The sequence below is a fragment of the Scomber scombrus genome, chromosome 18 (assembly GCF_963691925.1).
Source record: "Scomber scombrus chromosome 18, fScoSco1.1, whole genome shotgun sequence".
NCBI lineage: Eukaryota > Metazoa > Chordata > Actinopteri > Scombriformes > Scombridae > Scomber > Scomber scombrus.
This window is the reverse complement of record NC_084987.1, coordinates 12747319-12768662: the sequence shown is the minus strand read 5'-3', so window position 1 is coordinate 12768662 and position 21344 is coordinate 12747319. Positions and strand designations below refer to the sequence as shown.

At 41.3% G+C, this 21344-nt stretch overlaps 1 protein-coding gene across 4 annotated transcripts in view; it reads right to left on the bottom strand.

Annotated features, from left to right (window-relative positions):
- Positions 1–21111, bottom strand: part of baiap2a (BAR/IMD domain containing adaptor protein 2a) — a 52233-nt gene extending 31122 nt beyond the window's left edge. For 3 of the 4 annotated variants that reach the window (XM_062437999.1, XM_062437998.1, XM_062437997.1), the window contains exons 1-3: positions 20917–21111; positions 8107–8182; positions 4939–5025 (exon numbers count right to left, since the gene is read on the bottom strand). In XM_062437999.1, the coding sequence (XP_062293983.1) occupies positions 4939–5025; positions 8107–8182; positions 20917–20988 (235 nt within the window). In that variant the 5' untranslated portion in view covers positions 20989–21111. Of the gene's footprint in view, positions 1–4938; positions 5026–8106; positions 8183–19704; positions 19795–20916 lie in introns of all 4 variants that reach the window. The other variant, XM_062438000.1, reaches the window with a different exon arrangement.
- Between the last annotated feature and the right edge of the window lie 233 nt (positions 21112–21344).

The window sequence follows — 21344 nt, the reverse complement described above, 5'->3', positions numbered from 1 at the left end:
AAGTTATTTGATTTCCTCTGGCTGGGGAGGCTGAACTGTAAGTACTTCACATTCCTTTGGAGGTTCTTGAAAACTGACTAATCAGCCAAGTGGCTGAGAGGGAGTTTATTTCATTGTTAACCAGAGGACAGGATGAAGGAAAGCCAGCCAGATTCTGACATGTAAAATGCATCATGTCCACGATCAATACACATGCTTGAATTAGTTTAGTTCCCAGTGTGTAGCCTTGGTTTCACACTAATCTTTATTACTTGCAGCAGTGAAACACTAGCCATGTAGGACAGCATAGTGGAACACATCCAGCAAATCACAGAGCACCTTTCAACTCTTCTTCACCTGAGGACACTACCAGAACAGCCTGACCATATCGGCAGGCCTTTACCAGAAATCTGTACATACACAATGATGCATATGACCTCTTTTGTGTTATGTAATATTAGTGCACTAAACTCAAGTGGTAAAAAGATAATCAACAACAAAACTCAGTTTTACCAAGAAAAGTTCGGTCTGTTCGACAAAAGTAATCTCTACAATGTTGCTCAAACTTTACTCTAATTCGTAGCTTAGGTTTTGGAAAAGTTGTGTGTTTAACTAGAGATCTGTCAGTTACAACGAAGATGAAGAAGCTGCAGGAATGGCAACAACTCAAAATACCCACAATTTCAGGAGGAGTTAAAAACCTGTTAATTGCCTACTTGGTTATGGGCCTGATCATAAATAACAAGCTTCTTAGTTCTGAGGAGAATAAACAGAACACAGGTGGTCGGTTAGAATTGTCGTAAAAAATCCACACTCCCCATTTTCCTGTACTTTTCTAGAAGGGTTGTGAAACCACAAATGTCACTGTGGTAATAAGTGCTCACTCCTTCTACATGAAGAGGGATAAAACAAGAGGAGGATGGCAGAAACAGAGGGAAATAAGGGACAGAGAGAGAAATGAGGGAGGGAGAGCAGGTGCGTGTGTATGTGTGTGTGTGTGTAAGCATGTGTGCATACATGTGTGTGTGGGCGGCAAAGTGACAGGCGATGATTAGCCCAACCAGAGGAAGATATGTGGGAGGGAGTGTGTGGGAGTAGTGGGGCTGGAGAGAGAGAGACTGTCTCATGCTGTATAAACACATAGAAATGATGGGAGATTTATGCACAGAAAATGCACACAACCCTGCAAGTATAATAGGCATGAACACACACATGCACATATCCACACAAAGGCGGATTCCTGCGGGAACAAACTGTGTTCTGACAAAATGAATTAAGACTTAAGCCAGGGTAGTGCATGTTGATTTGTTGATAATCAAAAGAGCAACAGAGGGCATTATTTCACAAGTTAATTTAATTCTCTGCATTGAGCATAATGTTTATCTGTGTGTGTGAAAGATGGGAGGGAGGATGAAGAAAGAGATGGAGAACAGCTGTGACTTAGGTTGCAGCCCGTCTCTTACTGAGCCTCTATGGAATTAACAGGCTTTAAAGAGGTGCAACAAGAAATCAAACTCATACAAGCACATGCAAGTGTGAGCACACGCACATACAAATAGGACACAGAAACAAGCACATTTTTTTCTTTTTAGATGAAGACATAACACTACCAATAACCCTCTTCAAACAAATACCATTATCATTATGCCAACTGATTATGTGATTGCTCTGATTACGAGTGAAGAAATTCAAGGATGTAAATCTAGTGTACAAGGTCACTCTGGGATCTAGAGCAATGTTTTGAAGCTTGTGTTTACATTCATATCTCAAACGAGGCGGAGCTTTGGTGGAATTAAAATGGGACTAGCAAGCCAGCAGCAATCATCATGGCTGAGTCTGACAGCCTGACAGACTTGCCTTAAAATACACCACTCATCAAGCATTAATATCAACCAAGTGGAGTTGTGATTTTTCAAATCTCTATCAGTACACAAAGCAGCAGAAGCAGCAAGTTATTGTTTTTGGTTTGAAATATAATGCATGGTAACTTAAATAAATAAGACTAGGACCAATAAGAAAAACAATATTTTAAAGTCAATCTTGATTTAAATCATTATACATACAGTGCATTCAGGGAATATGTGTCCATTTTCTATGCTCTTAAAGCAAATGTGTTATGGGTTATTAGGCTTGTGTATCTCAAATAACCCCTCCCTATCTGTGGATATTTTTGTGCTGCCCTTCTACTCCAACAGGAAACTCTGAGCTCTGGGTTTCACCCATGCACGTGGTTGAACAGGAGGTCAGGGCACTGGCATAGACCTCAGGGTGGGGACTCCATAATGTTGTGTGCAGGTGGCTGGAAAAAAAAACATCAATCTTTCCTTTTGGGCCCACAGTGGCATGCAGGGGAGTGTTACGTGTGGCTGATATATTGTGCTAAATGCCATCAGTGAACAACAAGGGCTAATATCTTGCTATATCACAACCTTTCTTTTTCATCTTACAACAGCACAGAGCGATTCAGTCTTTGGAATAGCTTGATGAAAGCAGGCAAAAACAGACAAAGACAGAAGATGAGTCTTTTGACCAGGAGAATGAGTCATTTCAAATATCCAGTCCCCTTGGCAAATCCTTCTCTCAGCAGCGCTTTGGAAATCAGTTCTCCATTCCCTCATACACACTTGTAACAAAAGAGTTGAGTAAATTAATAGACTTTCACACATGCTATGCACGATTTCTAAAATTGGCATTTTCACTTCCCTTGTGTATGTGTGTAACTACATGGAGGTTCAACTCATCTACCAGCACACACATAAACGAAAGTGCACATTTAATAGTGCATTACAATGGGGGATTCTTTAAAAGAATATTGAATGACTTTCTGTGAGAGCTACAGTAGTGCATGGTGCAAGAAGAGATAAACTCTGCTGTCAGTCACATCACGTACATGTTGCTCTCTTTTCATAACAAGTTCAGCTGAGGATGTCAGGCTTGGAAGAGCCCACTACTATAAGCGAGGCCCGGTTCAACATGGAGGTACAGCCGTAAACTCTGGAATCAATGGAAAAACTTACAGAGGCTGCAAGATAGAGAGATAGAGAGAGAGGGGGGCCGCTTGCTGAATAAAACATCCTGACAGCACTTTCATGTCAGTCCCTGTTGGATGGGCTGGAGGAAACCCAAACTGGATCTCAGCTTCACTCCAACAAAGGCCCCCGTCAAATAAACAGCTACTTCTATGCAGATCAAGCAGTCGAAAGCACAATCAGTGCAAAGGGAATCTCTTCAAACAGGAGCTGATTTCCCATGGGCTGGGGACAGCAAATACAGACACACCGATCACCTAGGAAACTACTCACTATGAGAGGAGCAGGTGTTGGCTCTCCAATTGACCTCTGTGTTTGTAACAAGAACACACACAGACACACCCAATTGACATGACATACACATATCATACGCAGTGCAACATTTCTGACATCTGGCATACTGATACATTCTTCCATATAGAATCAATACATACAGCAACACACTGGAAAAACATTGTAGCAAACCGCTACGAGTCATATAAAAAGTCTTTCCCAAAAAATCTAATTTTCAGCTCAGATGAAAACATGTTGCCATCATCTATACTGTTGTAAATAAATGATGTTCAGCTTCCACCTCGCTGTGCTGGCGGTACTGCACTAATCACTATACCTTTTTCTATCTCTTTCAACATTGTTATGACAACAGAAGGCCCATCCATATTCTAACTAGAGCCTGACCAATACTGGATTTTTGGGGCAGATGTCAATACTGATTTTAGGGAGTAAAACATCTGATCACACACACACACACACACTTTAGGCAAATTAGAAGTAAGATTCCAGTGCAAAACATGCTGTATTCACTTACTGTAGAGACTATTTTTACAGACAAATACAGAGACTAATAGAGAGCTTTGTCACAGGATGCAACAATAATCACCTGAAGATCAATACCAGCAAAACGAATGAGCTTGAAGTGGACTAGCAGAGGAATAGGAGACCCCCTGTCCTGGTTGTCTTCCAGGCAGAGGAAGGGAAACGGGTGGACTCATAAAAGTAACTTGAGAAAGCAAAATGCTACAAATTCTAAAATATGGATGCTTCACACACAACTTCAACATGGCATCACATAAGATCTATACAATCACCACAGTTTCAAGGTGGGCGCCAAAGATTAGTGTCACCAATTCAATATCCAACCAAATATGAAATACAGTACAATACAATCTCCCCTTCTGTTCCAGAGTTATGGTGTTTAATAATAGATAGAAAAATGTTGCACAACATTATGGTTTCACAGTGAAGTTGGCTTTTGACCCTCTGGATATAAAATGTCATCACTTCATCATTTTACCTTTTTAGACATTTGTGTGAAACTTTGTCATAATTTGTATATACATTATTGAGTTATGGCCTAAAATGTGTTTCATGAGGTCATAGTGACCCTTGATCTTTGACTTTTGGCCACCAAATCTTAATCAGCTCATTCTTGAGCCCAAGTGGCCATTAGTGCCAGCTGTAATGAAATTCCCTGTAGGCATTCCTGAGATTTCATATTCATGAGAATTGGAATGAATGTGAGGTCAGAGGGACCTTGACCTCTGAACACCAATATCTAATCAGTTCTTCCTTGAGTCCAAGTGGACGTTTGTGCCAAATAAATTCCATCGAGGCGTTAATGAGATATCGTATTCACAAGAATGGGACGGACAGATGGACAGACAACCCAAAAAACATAATGCATCCAGCCACAGCTGTCACTGGTGCGGAAGCATAAAAAACAGCTCCTAACCCAACCCACACATTTCTCTGTGAGTGCTACTTAGCCTCTTGTGCAACATTTTTAAACAGGAAACTGATGTTAAGTAATGTGTGTGCATTAAGTGTATCAAGTATTGGTGCTGCTATTAAAGCTCAGAGTCACCAAGGCCAAGAAAGGAAATGAAAGTGCCAAAAATCTGAGCTCATCAGGTGTATGTCAGTCACTCACCCAAATCTTTGGATCCTTGACTCTCACTGGCCAGTTCACCCATTCTGACCAGAGCATCAAAGTAGCCTTTGGCAGCAAATGTCACATCTAGAAACAAAGAGAAGCAAGAACAAAAATAAATCAGGATGGTTATTAAGTGAGCAGTGCAGTGTAAACAAGAAACCATTACACAACTTAGTTTTGTTTAAACTAAGTCAACAGCATTACGCCCAGTGACACTGGAACATTTGCAGTCTTCTCTTTCTTGTCTAGCTCTGCTTTTCCTCAGATGCTTTTGAAGTGGTGGATCACAGCTTCTCACCATCTGAATATAAGGCAACACTGATGTTGCTACGTAATTACTCAACATAATCTTGTTTGCATTCTGCATCCTTGATTGCAAAGAGGAAATTATTGCCTGACAGATTATCTGTGCATGCTGGGCACAAGCACTAAAAATGTTTACTGTTAGGTTTGTTTCTAGCTTGATGTTATTATGGGATAGAAATTATGTTTATTATAACCCAAATTTGTGTGTGAGTGTAGGTTATTGAGATGACTTGTTTGGCATTAAGTATGTTTACATTACACTTAACATTCTATGAAGCCTCGATTAAACTTCATAGATGCTCCTAACTCACACTGACACACTTGCTTTGCTTACTCCATGTTTTTACATGTATTTTAAGTACACACATTACAGTGAGTCAATCAGTCATCCCTTGCAGACTGAGCCAATTGTGGGGTTTACTTCTGTCTGGAACTAAGTCACTCGGTGGCAGTATGGGTGTGCCAGTTTGAGTCAGAAAGCACAAGGGCATTTTTATCCCTAGCTCTTTTTGATCTATGTCCAAATGGGCCACTAAAATTCAATATTTACCAGCCAATAGCTCTGAGAAAACACTGTTGTCCCACCAAGGAAATAGCAATGTCAAGCTGCTAACCACCATTGGCATTTTCCTTCTACAATTCCATTTCATCTTTTTTTTTGTCAATGTGTCTGAATAGACAGCAAGGTGACACAGTGACTTGGGGAAACTGTTGATTATCAGAGAGATTTGGGCTCATACACATGTATAGATATAAATAAGACTTTCCCTCTACTATCAGTAAAGAGTTTCTCATATTTCTATTTTCCTTTCAAATGTAATGTTAACTAACTGCTCAAAATAGTCTGTTTATTTACTGGTGTACAAGACAGTCCAAGGGTCACTAAAACACATGTAGAGATATTTGTAGATTTGTGCACACAAATACCTCACCTTTGCTCTAGATCTTCAGCATACACAAAAACAATCTGTAGGGTTAATCATAATCAACATTCATATCTCTTCTATCTCACTGACTAAATAAAGAGTACTTGTGTGTCCAGATCAAATATCCACCTCAGCCCCTATTATTCCAGCTGCTGCTGTGCTGCCAACAAAGGTCACACAGGGCAGAGTGAGCTTCCAGTGATTTCTGCCTGACTGCCATACATCCCGTCAATCAGCCCATCTCCAGTGAATAATGGCTGCCGCTTTTGGAAGTGAATTCAACAGCGGACCAGGTGACAGATGGGCCCTGTGCCTGCAGACAGCTGCCAGGTGAGAGACACATTAACAACAATAGCCTGGCAGGGGCAGGCTAATTCTAGCAGACAGATGTAGCCCTGCGATATAGGAAGTCTCTCAGCTTCGGAAGCTCTGCTCCAAGACTGAGGGACATATGTTAATGTTAATCCCAATTACAGCTGAGTCAACGGCAGAAAACGCTGTGTATTTCCTTCTTCCTCTCTTGCTGGGGGAACACCTGAGAACTGAATGCAAAGCCTCCAGAGCATCGCAGATGATTTCTCTTTATTATGCCAAACATACCTCCAGCGTGCCTTGATGTGCAAAGTGTGTGTGAATGTGCATGTGTCTGCCCATGTGAGTTTGCACATTAGTGGTAATGGGTTGTGCTAGTAGGATGGTTGGAGGAGCAGATTTTCAAAGGGATATCCAATCTGCAAACACTTTCTTCTTGTCGACGCTGGTGCTGTGTGTGAGAGAGTGTGTGCAGTTGGGTGGCAGAGTAGATAAGCTGGATCTATATGGATACTTTACTTCTGTCTAATGAAATGTGTGGTGAGGGGCTCACAGGGACAGACGGAGAGGATTACGGGATCTCGGATTGTAAGGCAGACAGACAATAGGGAGGGGAGGGGCTCATCTCAGAGCTACTGAGCCATCATCCTTCACTATAGAGAAGAGGAGGACAAAACCCTACATCTCTTTATCAGGATAACAATCATTTCCTCTACCTGTGTCACCCTCATCATGCTGTCAGGGGACTTGTATAACAAGTTCCAGGCTGCATTTGGTAGGCAGTTGGAGTCACTCAGTTGCTTTTACACTTACCAAACACTGAGATTTATCAACTGACTGCCATGCTGAAAAGCCTGGAATGCACCCATATCCAGATCAGGCAGGCCTACCCATGAAGACCTTTTGGCTTTTTTGGTGTTGAATAATTTCAGTGATTACACCATATGGGGGAAGTGTGTCCTCCTATCCCCTTCCCCTGTAAATCAGAGCCTATTAGTCCCTTGGGTCTAGCCAATCCTGCAAAGTGGGTCTTTAATGGCTCAGTCAGTCCCTACCAGTCTGTCTCCTACCTTCACCAAGGCCAGGATTAGTTATTGTGTGTGTCAGGGGAAAGAGGCACAAACGAAGGGGGTAGAAGCACCACTAATTGCTAGATTCATTGCACCGCAGGGGCTCAGCCTTGGGTTAAGTTTGAGGATGTTTTGGGGCAAAACATGATGTTGTTACCAAATCAGAGGGCATATGTAAAATGTTGTACAGATTTAGGATGAGACACAAATATCAATGTCTTATTTTGTTAATCTGGCTGCTCATAGTGACCTACCATCACTTCTTCATCAGATTAGAGACCTTTGGTGTTTCTTTGAATACATCTCCACTACAGTATAAAAGCTGTAAAAGATGCTAAGGCCTGCCCATTTGGCAGAAGGACAAATATTGTCCTTTTTTAGTAAGGCAAAAGGGAAAAGATAGATAGATAGATATATACAGAGAGAGAGGGGAGGAGAGAGAAATAGAAGAGTGTGAGAGAGTGAGAATGAAGTGCTGGTTGGCTATGTGCCTGAACCTGCAGTGAAACAGGGAGCAAGGAGAAAATAAATGAGAGAAAAAAAGGACTTACTGGCGAGGGCTTTCTCATAGTTCTTCCCCATGGCAACAAAGTTCCGTAAGCAGGGGTTGAACTGCTCCATGATGGTCTGTAACAGAAAAGAGATATATGAGAGATTTACTTATCAACAGAGAGGGGTCAAGGGCAAAGACTTAAACCTTGCTCTTTTCATTCTCCCCAACACTGTTCTCTGCTTGTTCCTTTCTCTTCCTTACATACACAAACCTTCCTTGACTGCACAACATCAGTCTTGTACAGAGTAAACAGCTATCGACAGAGTATTTGGATGCTCAGTGGTTGTCTTGAATGTAAATGAGGGCAAGAATGGGTTCCTCCACCCACACCCTGCCCTCTTGTCGTGAGAAATAGTCCAGGTGAGAGGAGGCAAGAGAGGTTGGGCTTGATTATGGTGGTGGAGGAGTGGGAGAGGTACTCATGAACTAAAAACAGAATGACTTTTTGCACATTTGCATTGACAGGGATGCATATAGTTACCCTAGACTAGAGGATTAGATGATGGACAATGAGGCTCATTATGGCTGTTGAGAACAGAGCAGTGTAGACTCCAGATGAACATAATATATGAAGCTGCTGGCCATGATTCATCAGCATCTAGACTTGAAATACTGCTATAACATTTAACAAAGGTTTCAATGTGACGTAAATGAGTCCTGTGTTATGGAAGCGTATCGTTCTTACCATGACTGGACACAACAAGAAAGTTTCTCGTTCTAATGACATACCATCTCATCTCGCTATAATAAGAAAAGCTAATCATCATAGGGAGATGATGATAAAAACATATCATTAAAGTATCTTTTAACATGAAAAATAAAAATGTGCATTTTGATGAGAAACCAAGATATTCATTTATCATGGCAGCAGCAATATGCTGCATTACTGTAGAGATCCAGTATGATACTACACTGCAGGCACAGTCTAAATGCAGAGATTGCACAATGCCTGACAGCTCCCACCATCATCGTTTCCTCTACTTCCAATCCACCTCTCCTTTCCTTCCTCCTTCTGTGCTCCTCTAGGGCTTCCTCCAATTAGCCGGTCCCCAGTCAGCAAGCCAGGAACAGCCAGGGGACAGAGAGACAACCACAACACTGCTGCAGCAGCAGTCCCTACACAAGCCGTCAATACTGCAGGAGAACACTTAATAATCTACTCTCTGAGCCTGAATCCACACTGTGGCAGAATAATACGGCAAGATGCCACTAGTGTCAACTTGAAACAACCCTAGCAGCTCATTCTGAAAATCATGTCTCTTATCTACAGTCAAACCTCAATATTTTTGCTTTTACCTTTATCGTACTGTCTATCTTTTGTTTTTAATGAATGCCAAGATTTGGATGGTATGATGGTATTCAATCTGTGTATGTGCTTGCTGTGGTGTGTATCCTGTCAAGAGTCACAGTTTAAGTGGCTCGAGTGCAGCTCAACCCACCTACAGCAGAAATACCAATGAGTCAGACATAAACAACCAATACTTTCATTACCAACAGTAACTATTTTACTATGCCACTTCATGACCGTGCTTGCACCAAAACTTGGTACAGCAAAACTGAGCTGGAATACAAAAATAGGAACAATACCATGATGTAATATGAAAAAAGCTGTAGTTAGTTGCCTGCAATTACAAACCATAAAATATACAGCTTGGCCTGTTATATATGGTTTTTGGTTAATTTGTGCTGACAATAAAGCTTTGTTATTACACATTCAGTATTAAATTGCATATTAAAGTAGGGGTTTACAATAGAGCCAGTGGCATGTCAGAAGCATATTAATCTCTGTATTGTGTATAAAATATTTAACATCACCTTAAAATGTGGTCTTTGTAGCAGGAAATGGAAGTGAGTAACAGCAGTAAGCTAAAAGGTAGGTCAGGTGTTATTCAGGTCTCTATGGCTGTTGGCTGGCTGAACTCAAAGCTCCCAGCTCATCCACTGTTAACTGGGTCTAGCCCTCAAGCAAAATGGACTCACAGCAAGTCTGCTTTACAATGGCTCAGTGGCTTACAGGAAACTTGTGAAGAGAAACTTATTTCAAAAAAAGGAAAAAGACAATAGCTATTCTCAAAAAATAGAGCTGACTACAGACTCTTGAACACACAGTTGATTGCTTTTTACTGAGGGCAGTGTGTCAGCTTATTGTTTTATATTAACTTATTCAAAAAGCTACCATGAAGAGTTACCAGAATGATCAGTGTAAAGTACTCTACCCCAATTCATGTTGAGCTCTCTTCATTTACTATCTGGCTGTGTTTGTCTAATATAGTAGAAAGATAGGAGTATAATTGGGAGGGAGAATCCTATCTTAAGGTATACACAGCGCTCGAATAAAAAGGTATCCCCGCACTCTCTGCCTCTGGGAAGATGAAAGACTAACACATCCCTCAGGACCTCGCTAAGGAAATGTTTATTCCTAAATGTTTCCTCGCTCTGCCAGATTGTGATGTAAAGTGCATCTCATTGATGAGGACGGGGTCACATGAATGTGTGCAGATCAAACACACACACAAACACACACACAGATATGAGCAAGTACTTGTGCACATACCTACATTAATACAAGGCTTTATAATAAAGAGTGGTGGTGTTTAAAAGTGGTGGGAGGATTACATAACAAAGCAAAGCCTGGTGCAGCATCATTACAGCACTCTCTCCCACTGAAGAGGCCAAAGGTAAGTGACACAGGCATGGCCGCCTTTCTTACACATACTGCACAAACACTCACACACATGCACTGACCCACTGCCACTGAATAGATAAACATACAAAAAAAGCGCACAATTATGGAACAACTCCACATAGGGAATAAGATGATTAGCTACTGATATAACTGTTACATAAGATACATCAATTACATTGCATTTAATGACTTGCCGCCAAGAGGAAGTTAAGAGACAGGAGAAAAAAAACCAGTAAGGTAGTTTCTTTCGTCATCTCTTCCCATTGTTGCTAAATTTGTCATCCCAGTTCTCTTGTACTACATTGTTACCCTAATTGTGGCAGCTAATTGGGAAATGGGGCCAGGAGGCTTGTGTGGCTTGGAAAGAGAGAGAGAGAGAGAGAGAGAGAGAGAGAGAGAGAGAGAGAGAGAGAGAGAGAGAGAGAGAGAGAGAGAGAGAGAGAGAGAGAGAGAGAGAGAGAGAGAGAGAGAGAGAGAGAGAGAGAGAGAGAGAGAGAGAGAGAGAGAGAGAGAGAGAAAACTACATGGGTGAAATATACTGAACAATGATACATAAATTATGTACTGCATATCCCCCCATTCAAACACTCCCCTGTATCATCTTTCAATTAAAGAAATAATAAAATAAAAAATATGTCACGGCTGAAATGTAATCTGTTCCTTCCCGAAGACAGAGCTGCTGTCCATTTTGTGACTACTTTACACAAAGTCTGAGTCAATTCATTATCAGCACTCGGGGCAAAAATTAAAGCAGACAATTAAAGGAGGGCAGAGAAATGTCTCCTACAAAATGAATTAAATCTGTCTGACACCGATTTGTGCTGAGACCTGACAAAAGGAAGAATATGCAGAACTCAGGATCTGGAGCATAAAGGCTGCAGATAAGGGAAAACATTATTAAGAGGATTAAAATGATTTCTCCCAGAGCCCTAACCAAATAAATTTTTCCTCAGCATGGAAGTAGCAACTGAAAAAGGTCAGTGTATTAGAAATAGATTGCAGATTTAAACTAAGGGATATTCATCCATCTCTGCTCATTCTGTTCTGGATGTGTCACACACACGCGTACACCTACACACACAAACACAATAATGCCATGCAAAGGGGTAATTTCAAAGCAGCACCAGCTGATTAAAACCAGGGGGATTTCACCGTACAATCAGACCCCAGGATGCCATCATATGTTCATTCTCTCCCTCCCCTCGCCCATTCTTCCTCATTCCTTCTTCTACATAGTAACCAGCCCCAGGCCTGAAAATGGCCAGGATCAGATAAGCGCTAAAGCCATCAATTACTGTATCTGTGAGGACTATAAAGACATATATGCAGTGACAGGTAGCAGAGGCAGCCCAGCCTAAAGATGTAATCAGGGAAGAATGCAAAGAAAGTAGATAATGCGCAGAAGGACTTATGACAACTGTGTACTGGGCCTTTTCTTTCTTAATGAGGAGCAGTGTGAGTTCATGATGGGTCTCAATCAGCTGGAGGACATCCGAGACCTTGAGCATAAACTAATTACTGTGGCAAGAGAAAATAGTACAGTTTGCACTGTAACCTCCTGTCTGGTTGAGTCTACTGATTGATGAGGAACACTGGACCAATATATCCATGTGCGAAGGGCCGGCCAGGCCTCTTTGCTGCCTTTACAAGTGCAGGTGAGGCCACCTATACCAAGTACACTTTTAGAAACACAATATTAACTTTCATGGGCCTTTTGTTTAGGCCGTCATTTACTTAATAAACTGATCACGAGATGAGATGCATCAGGATTCGGGTTACTTTGGCACAAAAACTTACTTCGGGGAAACCCTGAGTTATCAAAGGAACTGCACAGATGGATTGAACACAATGTCTAATAAACAGTACATTGTGTAGTCTAACAGTCTGTGTAATTAAGAAGGAAATGTCAATGTTGCTCTATTATGTTCTGATATTATTACATGATGCTGAAGGATTACACTAGTGGTAATACTTGTTAAAAAGTCTGGTAAAAGAAACGCTGCAAGCAAGGATACAGGCTAAATAAACTAAATTAAACACAGTTAAATGAAGAAAATCAATGCCATTTAGTTTTGCCTCAGGGCAGCTAATGCATATTATTGCAAATCCATGGCTCTGCATCTACCACACTTAACAGGTCAGTTAAGAAAATATATACATAGGCAAAAAAAAGAACTTGAACGCTAATTATTTATACGTTAACATCTTCTACAGGAACGTATGCACATTAAGGTTAAAATGGCACACAAATATGAAATCTGCATCAGCATGGATAGGGATCAAATTGGCCCTTAGTCTAACTGGCCTCTTATGAAGAAACTGGTGCATCACTTTGAGATAGTAGACAAATTGACTTGACAAAACTACATTTTTGCTGCCTTCAGGAGCTGCTGTAAATATCAAAATAATTAATTGTACATGCAGGAACAATACTATGTAAAGAATACTAAACAGTCCATAATAGTGGCCATAGGGATTTCTCACTGAATGATAGTGATCAATACAAGGTACCCATGTGAATGTTTACTTCCTAAACCAATGACTGATTATGAATGTTATATTTAAAATTTCATGAGTGGAGGAGAAGAGAAGGAGTAGGTGCCAAGAGGGGAAGCAGTTCATTCCCAACTGAGTCACCAAGACTGGTCATAGCTCATCATAAATTGTTTATATGTTTTAAACTATTCCTCTTGCTGCCATCACTGAAAATGTCAGACTTGTGTGCAATATTGGAAAGACAACAGCCACTTGTGAGAGGTTGCGTTCCATGGAAATCTTATTATATTTTACCAGAAGAATGTCAATTTAATTTAAAGCTCAAGCCCAAAAATAGACAAAGGTCAATGTTGTGGCTTCTCCCATTTCCTCACAAGAAATGGTAGAAAACTACTTGATAATCAGACAATCTTAGATTAGCAGGAAGTGCCTGCAATATAATGGCATTTTCATCTGTTATCAAAAGAACACACAATAGCTGGGGATATGGAGTACGAGGAGTCTGAAGAATTACTGCAGAGCTAGTGAACAAGTGAAGGGAACACGGCCAACTTATTCTGCAATACACTTAAAAGACAGGTTAGAGAACTTTCTAAAGCGCAAAACTCCATACAAAATCTCACACAGAAAGGTAAATGCTTATTTCAGTCCAGGTATACACTTTGAGTGGATGCCATGAGGAAGTTTGTCCTTCTTGCATACCTAAAGTCTTACTAATACAGCAGTAGGCACAGCATGTGCTTTCAGAGGGAGCCAAGGCGAACATCAAATCCAAAAATACCACGTGAATATTTGTGTCCTTTCCAAGTTGTATTGAAGACAGCAAACCTTTCAAGATCGTGAGCAGGGAGAAGATTCTATACAGCTCCCATGTTCTTTTGTTGCGGATGTGTACAGCGTATATTATTGTGCATCAGTCATGTCAAACATAGACAGGATGCATACTGAAAAGACCAAAGACCTTCTTATGACTTCAAAAAACACTGGCAATATTTTGTTTGTTGATGCAGCAAATACAGATGGTTTCAGCACTTGCTCTGATAATGATCTTGCTCATATCATGCACACACAGCATGATTAAAATAGGAATGAGTATGAATATCAGGATAATGCTTGGGTTTAGCAGTGTCATTGAAAACATAATGTGCATCACCCAATGGAATTATCCCAGTTTTCTATTGGGATCAGGGGAACAGGCTTGGTCTCTATTGACCTGAATAAATAACTTAATGGGGATTTTTTTTCCTCTGGAGTGTCAAAGAAACCGGTGATCTCGCTGTCCAGCTGTATTAAGCAACATGAAACACTAGTTAATATTAATGTATTAGTAGCAGGGATCCAATTATGAGCTATGGCCACAGAAGTCATATTAAAACTTGTGACCAAGCAGAATTTTAAAGAAAAAGCAAGGCAAGAAAAATCAGCACTCCACTGTCAGGTTAAGAACCACAATTTATTAACAAAAGAAAGAGTTTTGTATCAAGTGATTCTGCTTATCCAATCATGGCTCACATGACTCCTATGATGCAACTCTGTCACGACTCTGTTAAATCACTTCTTACTAACAATTGCCCCCTTACACTCCTCATGCTCTTGGCTTTCTTTGCCTTGCAAACACATTATGTACCTTGTTACCACCTTGGACTCTGGGATATGTAAACTAGATGGACAGGGATTGGTCTGCGAGCTCCCGCTAAACTGTGATTGATAACAAATACAGAAAAATAATTTGCAGTAATATTTCATTAATTTGCACTACAGACTGTATGTCAGCTGTTTATGTGTACTGTGTATGAAGACTTCCTCAAAATACACAAACAATGCAGGCATGCCATGCGGAAGCAAAAATGCTTTGCCACGCTGAGGGTGCCTCCCACCTTGCAAAGAAAAGTATTCCTTCCTGCAGATGTTACATTTTGAGAAATGTCACTCTTTTCATGAACTCTGCCAACACCAACAGATATATCGATGCAACAACCAAAAACCACAATTCTGGCAGATTCAATCACAACCTGAATAGACATACAGCTTCATGACTGTAGCCCTAAAACAAGTTCTTAGTCATGGCCTGCTCCCACCTTTGAACTGCAGTCTCCCCTGCTGCCTGTGCACAACAAATAATATGATTGCCAGGGAGCAACTATTTATTGTGTTTGTTTGCTTTGCTGTCATCTGCAGCCAGTGTGACCCCCCTTCCCTTTCAGCCCAGCTTCAGCCACTCAACTAACCCAACACAGGCGCTGGTTACCACAGCAACCAAGACCTAGACTTATTTCCTAGCTTTAGCTCTTTGACCAGCAAAGGACTCATTCATTTTAGTTGGGATAAGAAATGCATTATTCCGAAATCCCTGAAAACGCTCTTATAACTCAAATCAAGTGTGAAAGATCGAACTCAGCTCAGCTTTTATTTCATGATGATGCACCTTTGAGTGTCAAAAAAAAATCGACATCTAATAGATCGCTTGTGTGTGGGCATGAAGGATCACAGTTAAATAGGTGATGTGAATGTATTCTGAATTTACACTTGGAAAAAGTAAATTACCCATTGCAATGAGTACCAGAACAGTGTGTCTGCTGCATTAGTCACTTTACATCACACTGGCAGTTTCAAAGCGTAGAAACGTCCTCACCAAAAGGAGCATTTAAACCATGTCGGCATGCATGCTGAATTTCCTACTTTTTGCGCAAAAGCATAGCTGGTCTGGGGCTCAGAGAAACAGTGCGGTTGCCTGCTCAGCTAGTGTAGTGGGTGTAGTGTGGCCAATGCTACTGAAAGTAGCAGCATCTGCCACAGAGACGTACAGTAACACTAGCCACAGGCATGTTAACTGTAACCCATGACCCATAAATGTAAGGCCATTGTCCACTGCCACAGTACCAACTGAAATTTTCTGTCTCTGCTTCTTCTGTGTGTCTCTTTCAGTCTGTGTAATTACAGCTTCACCCTCCACAGTAATTAGGGACTATTTCAACAAGGATGTGGAATGTCTCCATCTATTTTTCCCTCTCTTCATCTCCTTCTCTCTTCCACCCCCACAATAAAGCATTTTATTGCTTTCTATAAAGCAAAGAGCATCCTTATGCATGCTGTTTTTGTGAAAGATGAGAAGTATTTTGGACGATAGCCATGCTAACAATGTGACTTCGAATCAACCTTATCTGCCAGCGATGGCTATGACATGGGTATTCTTTGTCAATACAGCCTTGGATTGAGCGCTGAGCATCTCCAGTCTCTGTCCTTGAAAAAGCAGTGATGAGTAAAAGAAAAGAGCGAATATCTCTAAACCATCCGCCCCCAGACGTGCAGAGAAGGTGGGTGTGTGGAGCAATAGTCCTCTCTCTGCATCGCAGTCAAAGGCACAGGGAACAAATCTGCTGTTCCACAGGCAATGAATGTAATGATATCTCCTGCAGTGCATAATGCAATCTTTTCAAGGCCCTGGGCACCAGCAGGCATAAACTTGTTTAAACTATATTCTGGAGGCAGATGTTCAGGAGCTGAAGTCATTTTAAACTCCATTAAATCGCATATTGTCAGACAAGTGGCACCTGATGAGATATACTGCTTGAAAAAAGGGTAAATAAAGTGATGGATGGCATCTTCATTCAAGTGCTGACAGTTACATCAGATGGTTTTCTAATGCAAGGCCACAAGGATAACACATTGAACTGTATATACAGCAGACAGAGCTGGTTTACACTGGATCCGTTATAGGGCTCTTAGAGAGCCCTTTTCATCAGCCACGATAGGTTTGACATCTCCCTTATACTGTATCTCTTGCTGAAACAAAGACATTCATACTTACAAAGAAAAAACTATGCAACTTCCCTTCTCCATGTCTTTTCTTCACTCGGCTTCTCCAAGCCTTTCACCAACTGCAAGTCTTCTAGCACAATGATATGACAGAAACACATAAGAATAATGGCACGTTGTTGCTAAGAGACCACCTGTTCAGATCTCCCACATGAGATTGTGGTGAAACTGTAGTCCTCTTATCATCAGAATATCATTCATTTGAGTGTAGTGAATGTCACAACAATATCGCAACTGAGAGAGAAGCCTATTATATAACAAGATGTCTTTTAGGCAGAGAAACTGAATTTCAGATAAGGGATTTTATCAAACACTTTCCTGCAGCAGTATCAGATTCATGGCACAATGAAGATCTTATAACTAGAGTATAGTGTGTCACACTTGATCCAGTTAACGTCAAACTACTATTTTGCCTTCTCCATAACAGCCATTTGAGAAAATGGCAACCAGTGTTTTGCTGTGTTGACAATTAGGGAGTGGTGTTGCATGGGAAAATGAGTTTTGTCCTGAGGGCTGGTAGAGACAAGACACACCCTTTATTGCCTTACCTGCCTGGGTGTGCTCAAAACCTGCAGCGCATGTATCAGGCACAGAACACATCACACTTCCTGTGACAAAGACTCTGAATAAATACAAGTTAAAGTTATATTGGGTTACATGGTGTGTTCTACCTAATTGATGTAAACTTGCACAACCTTTACACTTTGGGATAAAAGTTTAGGTTGCAAGTCATGGTAGCTGTTAAAAGGTTGCATTATTGACTGACTTAACACACAGCCCCATTTTTTGTCGGCCTCCAGTTTGATTAATCTGTTTGTTGACTTCAGCTTGTCCTCCCCCGAAGCCAGGTCGACGCTCAGGCTTCATCTATTGGCATTTTAAGAGGCTTGACCTGGGGCTCCGCCTCTCTCAGACAGACAGCGACATGGCCAGCTGGTGGAGATGACTGTGGTGCACACACAGGCGGACACAAACACGCAAGCCCTGAGTGTCAGTCTTAAGTATCTGTCTCACCGTGTCAGTGCGGGAATGACTAGATGCCAATCGCCACGTCTATGACTGCCTGTCTATGTGAGGGAGGAGAATTGGAGTGAGTCACAGAGGGATCACACTGGGATTGCTGGGTTTACAGGGTTGACTCCCCTGTTGATTAAGATAAAGTCATCTCCAAAAACCTAAGGAGTGCCTCTGGCCTTTATCAAAGGAACAGCGCTCACAGTGAGACTCTGAATCTCGAGTCTCACCCTCACTGTGCCGACAGTCCCAGCCCTGTTAAACACACACACTCAACTGGGCTAACATGACTCACAGCAGTGCTGTTACCCCTGTATTCTCCCCTGCGATTACTCAGTACCTGCCCAGCTGCTGGCTGCAATGCCGCCATATGTTTTTACATCTCCTCTTCCTCAGGAGATGTCTGCATGCACGTGAAGCAGACAAACACAATTCATGTCTGTGGAGGGGAGTCATGTCTGTTTCAAATGTGTAGTAGAGGTTAAAGTCTTCTTCATTTTTCCCAAAGTCAGTATCAGAGTTGGAAGAGCATGTAAGTGTCCATGTTTCCTCATCGGAGCAAACTGCAAACAAAGAGCAGCTCCATGAAAAAACAACTAACAAGGTACAACAAGTATATACAGTATGACTGAACGTAACAACTTTGGTGGACAAGTATATTTTGAGTTCTATACAGGAAAGCAGTAAGAAATATCCAATCATTGTGCTGTCCGTGTGTGTGATGGATGAACTCCAAGAATTTGGATATATTTTGCATCTTTTCAATTACTTATATAAGTAATATAATTTTACTACTCATGCAACAAGCCCTGCAGCATCACTATTCCCTCAGTGTGGCTAACAATCCCATAAAGTTGAAAGTGTCACTCACATTGTCAATCTCAGACAATATGTCATTTAAAATCCAAACTAACAGCAGCACAGGGTTCAGTTACTAAACATGCCAATTAATGCCTAGACTTACAATCAAAAGTCATCTCTCTCTCTCTCTACTCCAAGTGCAGTTTTAAGTGTATACAGGCAGAACCTTATGGAAGGAATCAAAAGGAACCTACCTCTTTAAATATTAAAGCATACTATGAAACTTGCTTTTACAGTGCAGAGCCGGTGCAGAAAGCATGAAGAGTGCCAAATAAGCAGTGACTATAGATAACATTCTCTCTGACCTCCTAGCCTTTGTCACTGGGTCAGATCCCTGGTGTGGAAGAGGGACTCTGTCTCTCCACTCCAGTGCCTATCAGCATTCTTAGTTGTCAGGGCTGACGGGGTGCTTTCACCCCAGAGACAGATACCCACTGCTGGGTTTGCACTTGAATGAGCATGGGTATCTGCAGAAGCACCCCCCACCCCCCAGTCCACCACCCCAAGTATCCAGACACCTACAACATGTCTATGTTGATTAACCCACATCAGTAGGTGTAAACACCAGGACAAACACTGACAGAGCATTGCATGCAATTTACATTGAGAAAGATACACTGTAGGCTATGGGACCAATTCAGTACAGAAATAGTCACCTGAAAAATGTGCTTCCCATGTTGGCACTAAAAGAAGAATCAGTCAGTCAGTCTCTGCTCATCTGACCTCCTTTCTGATGGATGTCTATTCCCTGTAGGACAATGAGCAGCTCCCTTCTACCTGCTCTGGAGCTTTGGCCTTCTGTTATGGGAACTACTGCTGGTGCAGGGGTGGTTAAGTTATTATATATAAATGATCAATTATAATCTTTGGAAAAATATCTCCTTTGATATCAACTAACTGTAATTAAAATGGGAACCTGAGATTATCACAATGAAGACACAGGTGAGGTGTCCTCATAACATGAAGTTATGTTGACACTTCCTCAGTTGGTGTCTGCAACTCTGAAACATGATAAAGATAGTGACCCAAAGCCTGCAATAACCTAGAGGAAGTTTTGCTTATGTATGCAGTTAGTGCATCAACAATTTTGGTAATCAAAGCGTTTTCCACGTCTTTTATCAAGCAATAGAGCATGCATTTGCTGTTTCCAGTTTCTCAGATATGAAACGTATATTTTGCTTGTTTTACTATCGTAGCAATGTAATACATTTTGTTTTTGGACTGTCAGAGAAAAACAAGCAATTAAAAGACGTGTTTTGGGGATTTAGGCACCTGTGATGGTCATTTTCCAGGCTTACAGAACGACTTCTTGATATAACAATATTATGTAGTCTTCCGTTCTTCCGTTTTCCAAATAACCCCTTAATCCTTTTTTTTTTTTTTTTTTTGGTTTGTGAGGCACTAGACTTGCATGCAAAGTTCAAACAGGTTTTTTATGTGGAGAACATGTTTGAATGTTGAAATCACTATTGGGGCAAATGTTTACCTGTTGCAACAGCACAAGTCAAACACTGACTTCAGGAATGCTATGCGTCCCTATTTCAGCTAGAGAACTATAGAAATCCCCAGGACTCCAGGGAATAGCCTACTTGGGCCTACTTGTATGAAGAAGCTGAGCGAGTGAGTGAATGAGTGACTTCGACTTTGAAAGCACTGGTGCAATTTTGTCTTATCAAATCAATTAACGTCATAAGTGTTGGGTAACAGTAGCTATGTTGAGGTGGGAGAAACCACAAACACAGATCATTTTGGTCGATTGGCAACTGATCAAACAATCAACCAACTGAGCTACTGCGCCTCTCCCTAAAGAGATTATCGAAGAACAAACATGAGGCTCCGAGTGCGACGACTTGATCAATGAATGATAATAGTGGAATTGAAAAATAATACATTGTGATAAGCAATTCAAAACTTTATTAATGAGTTGAACCCTACCTTATAGACATTTTCCGTAAAGCGGTGAACCTCGTCGGTGCGAGACATCGTGGAATCTTCAGCCAGGACCATAAACGTTTTTTTCCTTGAAACGTGTATCCGTGTAAAAAGGGTGGGAGTGTAAATAGCCTACAGGAATTTAATCAAACAATAGGCGAGGTAACGCGCCTGTGAGAGTAGAACGATGTTGCGCTCCTGAAGCCCCACTCCAACTAAACACACCTTCCCTCCCCAGTGCGCACTGACAGCCCGCTGCTGCCTTCACGGACTCCTCGAGAGCTCCGTGTTCTCTCTTATAGTCTCAGAGGCATGGTGCGTACTCGGTTAAAAAATACAATAAAAGCATATCGGTACAATGCAAAATGTCATACACGTGAATGAAAATACACAGTGCACGAACAGCAAGCGAAAAAGGGCACGCACACAAC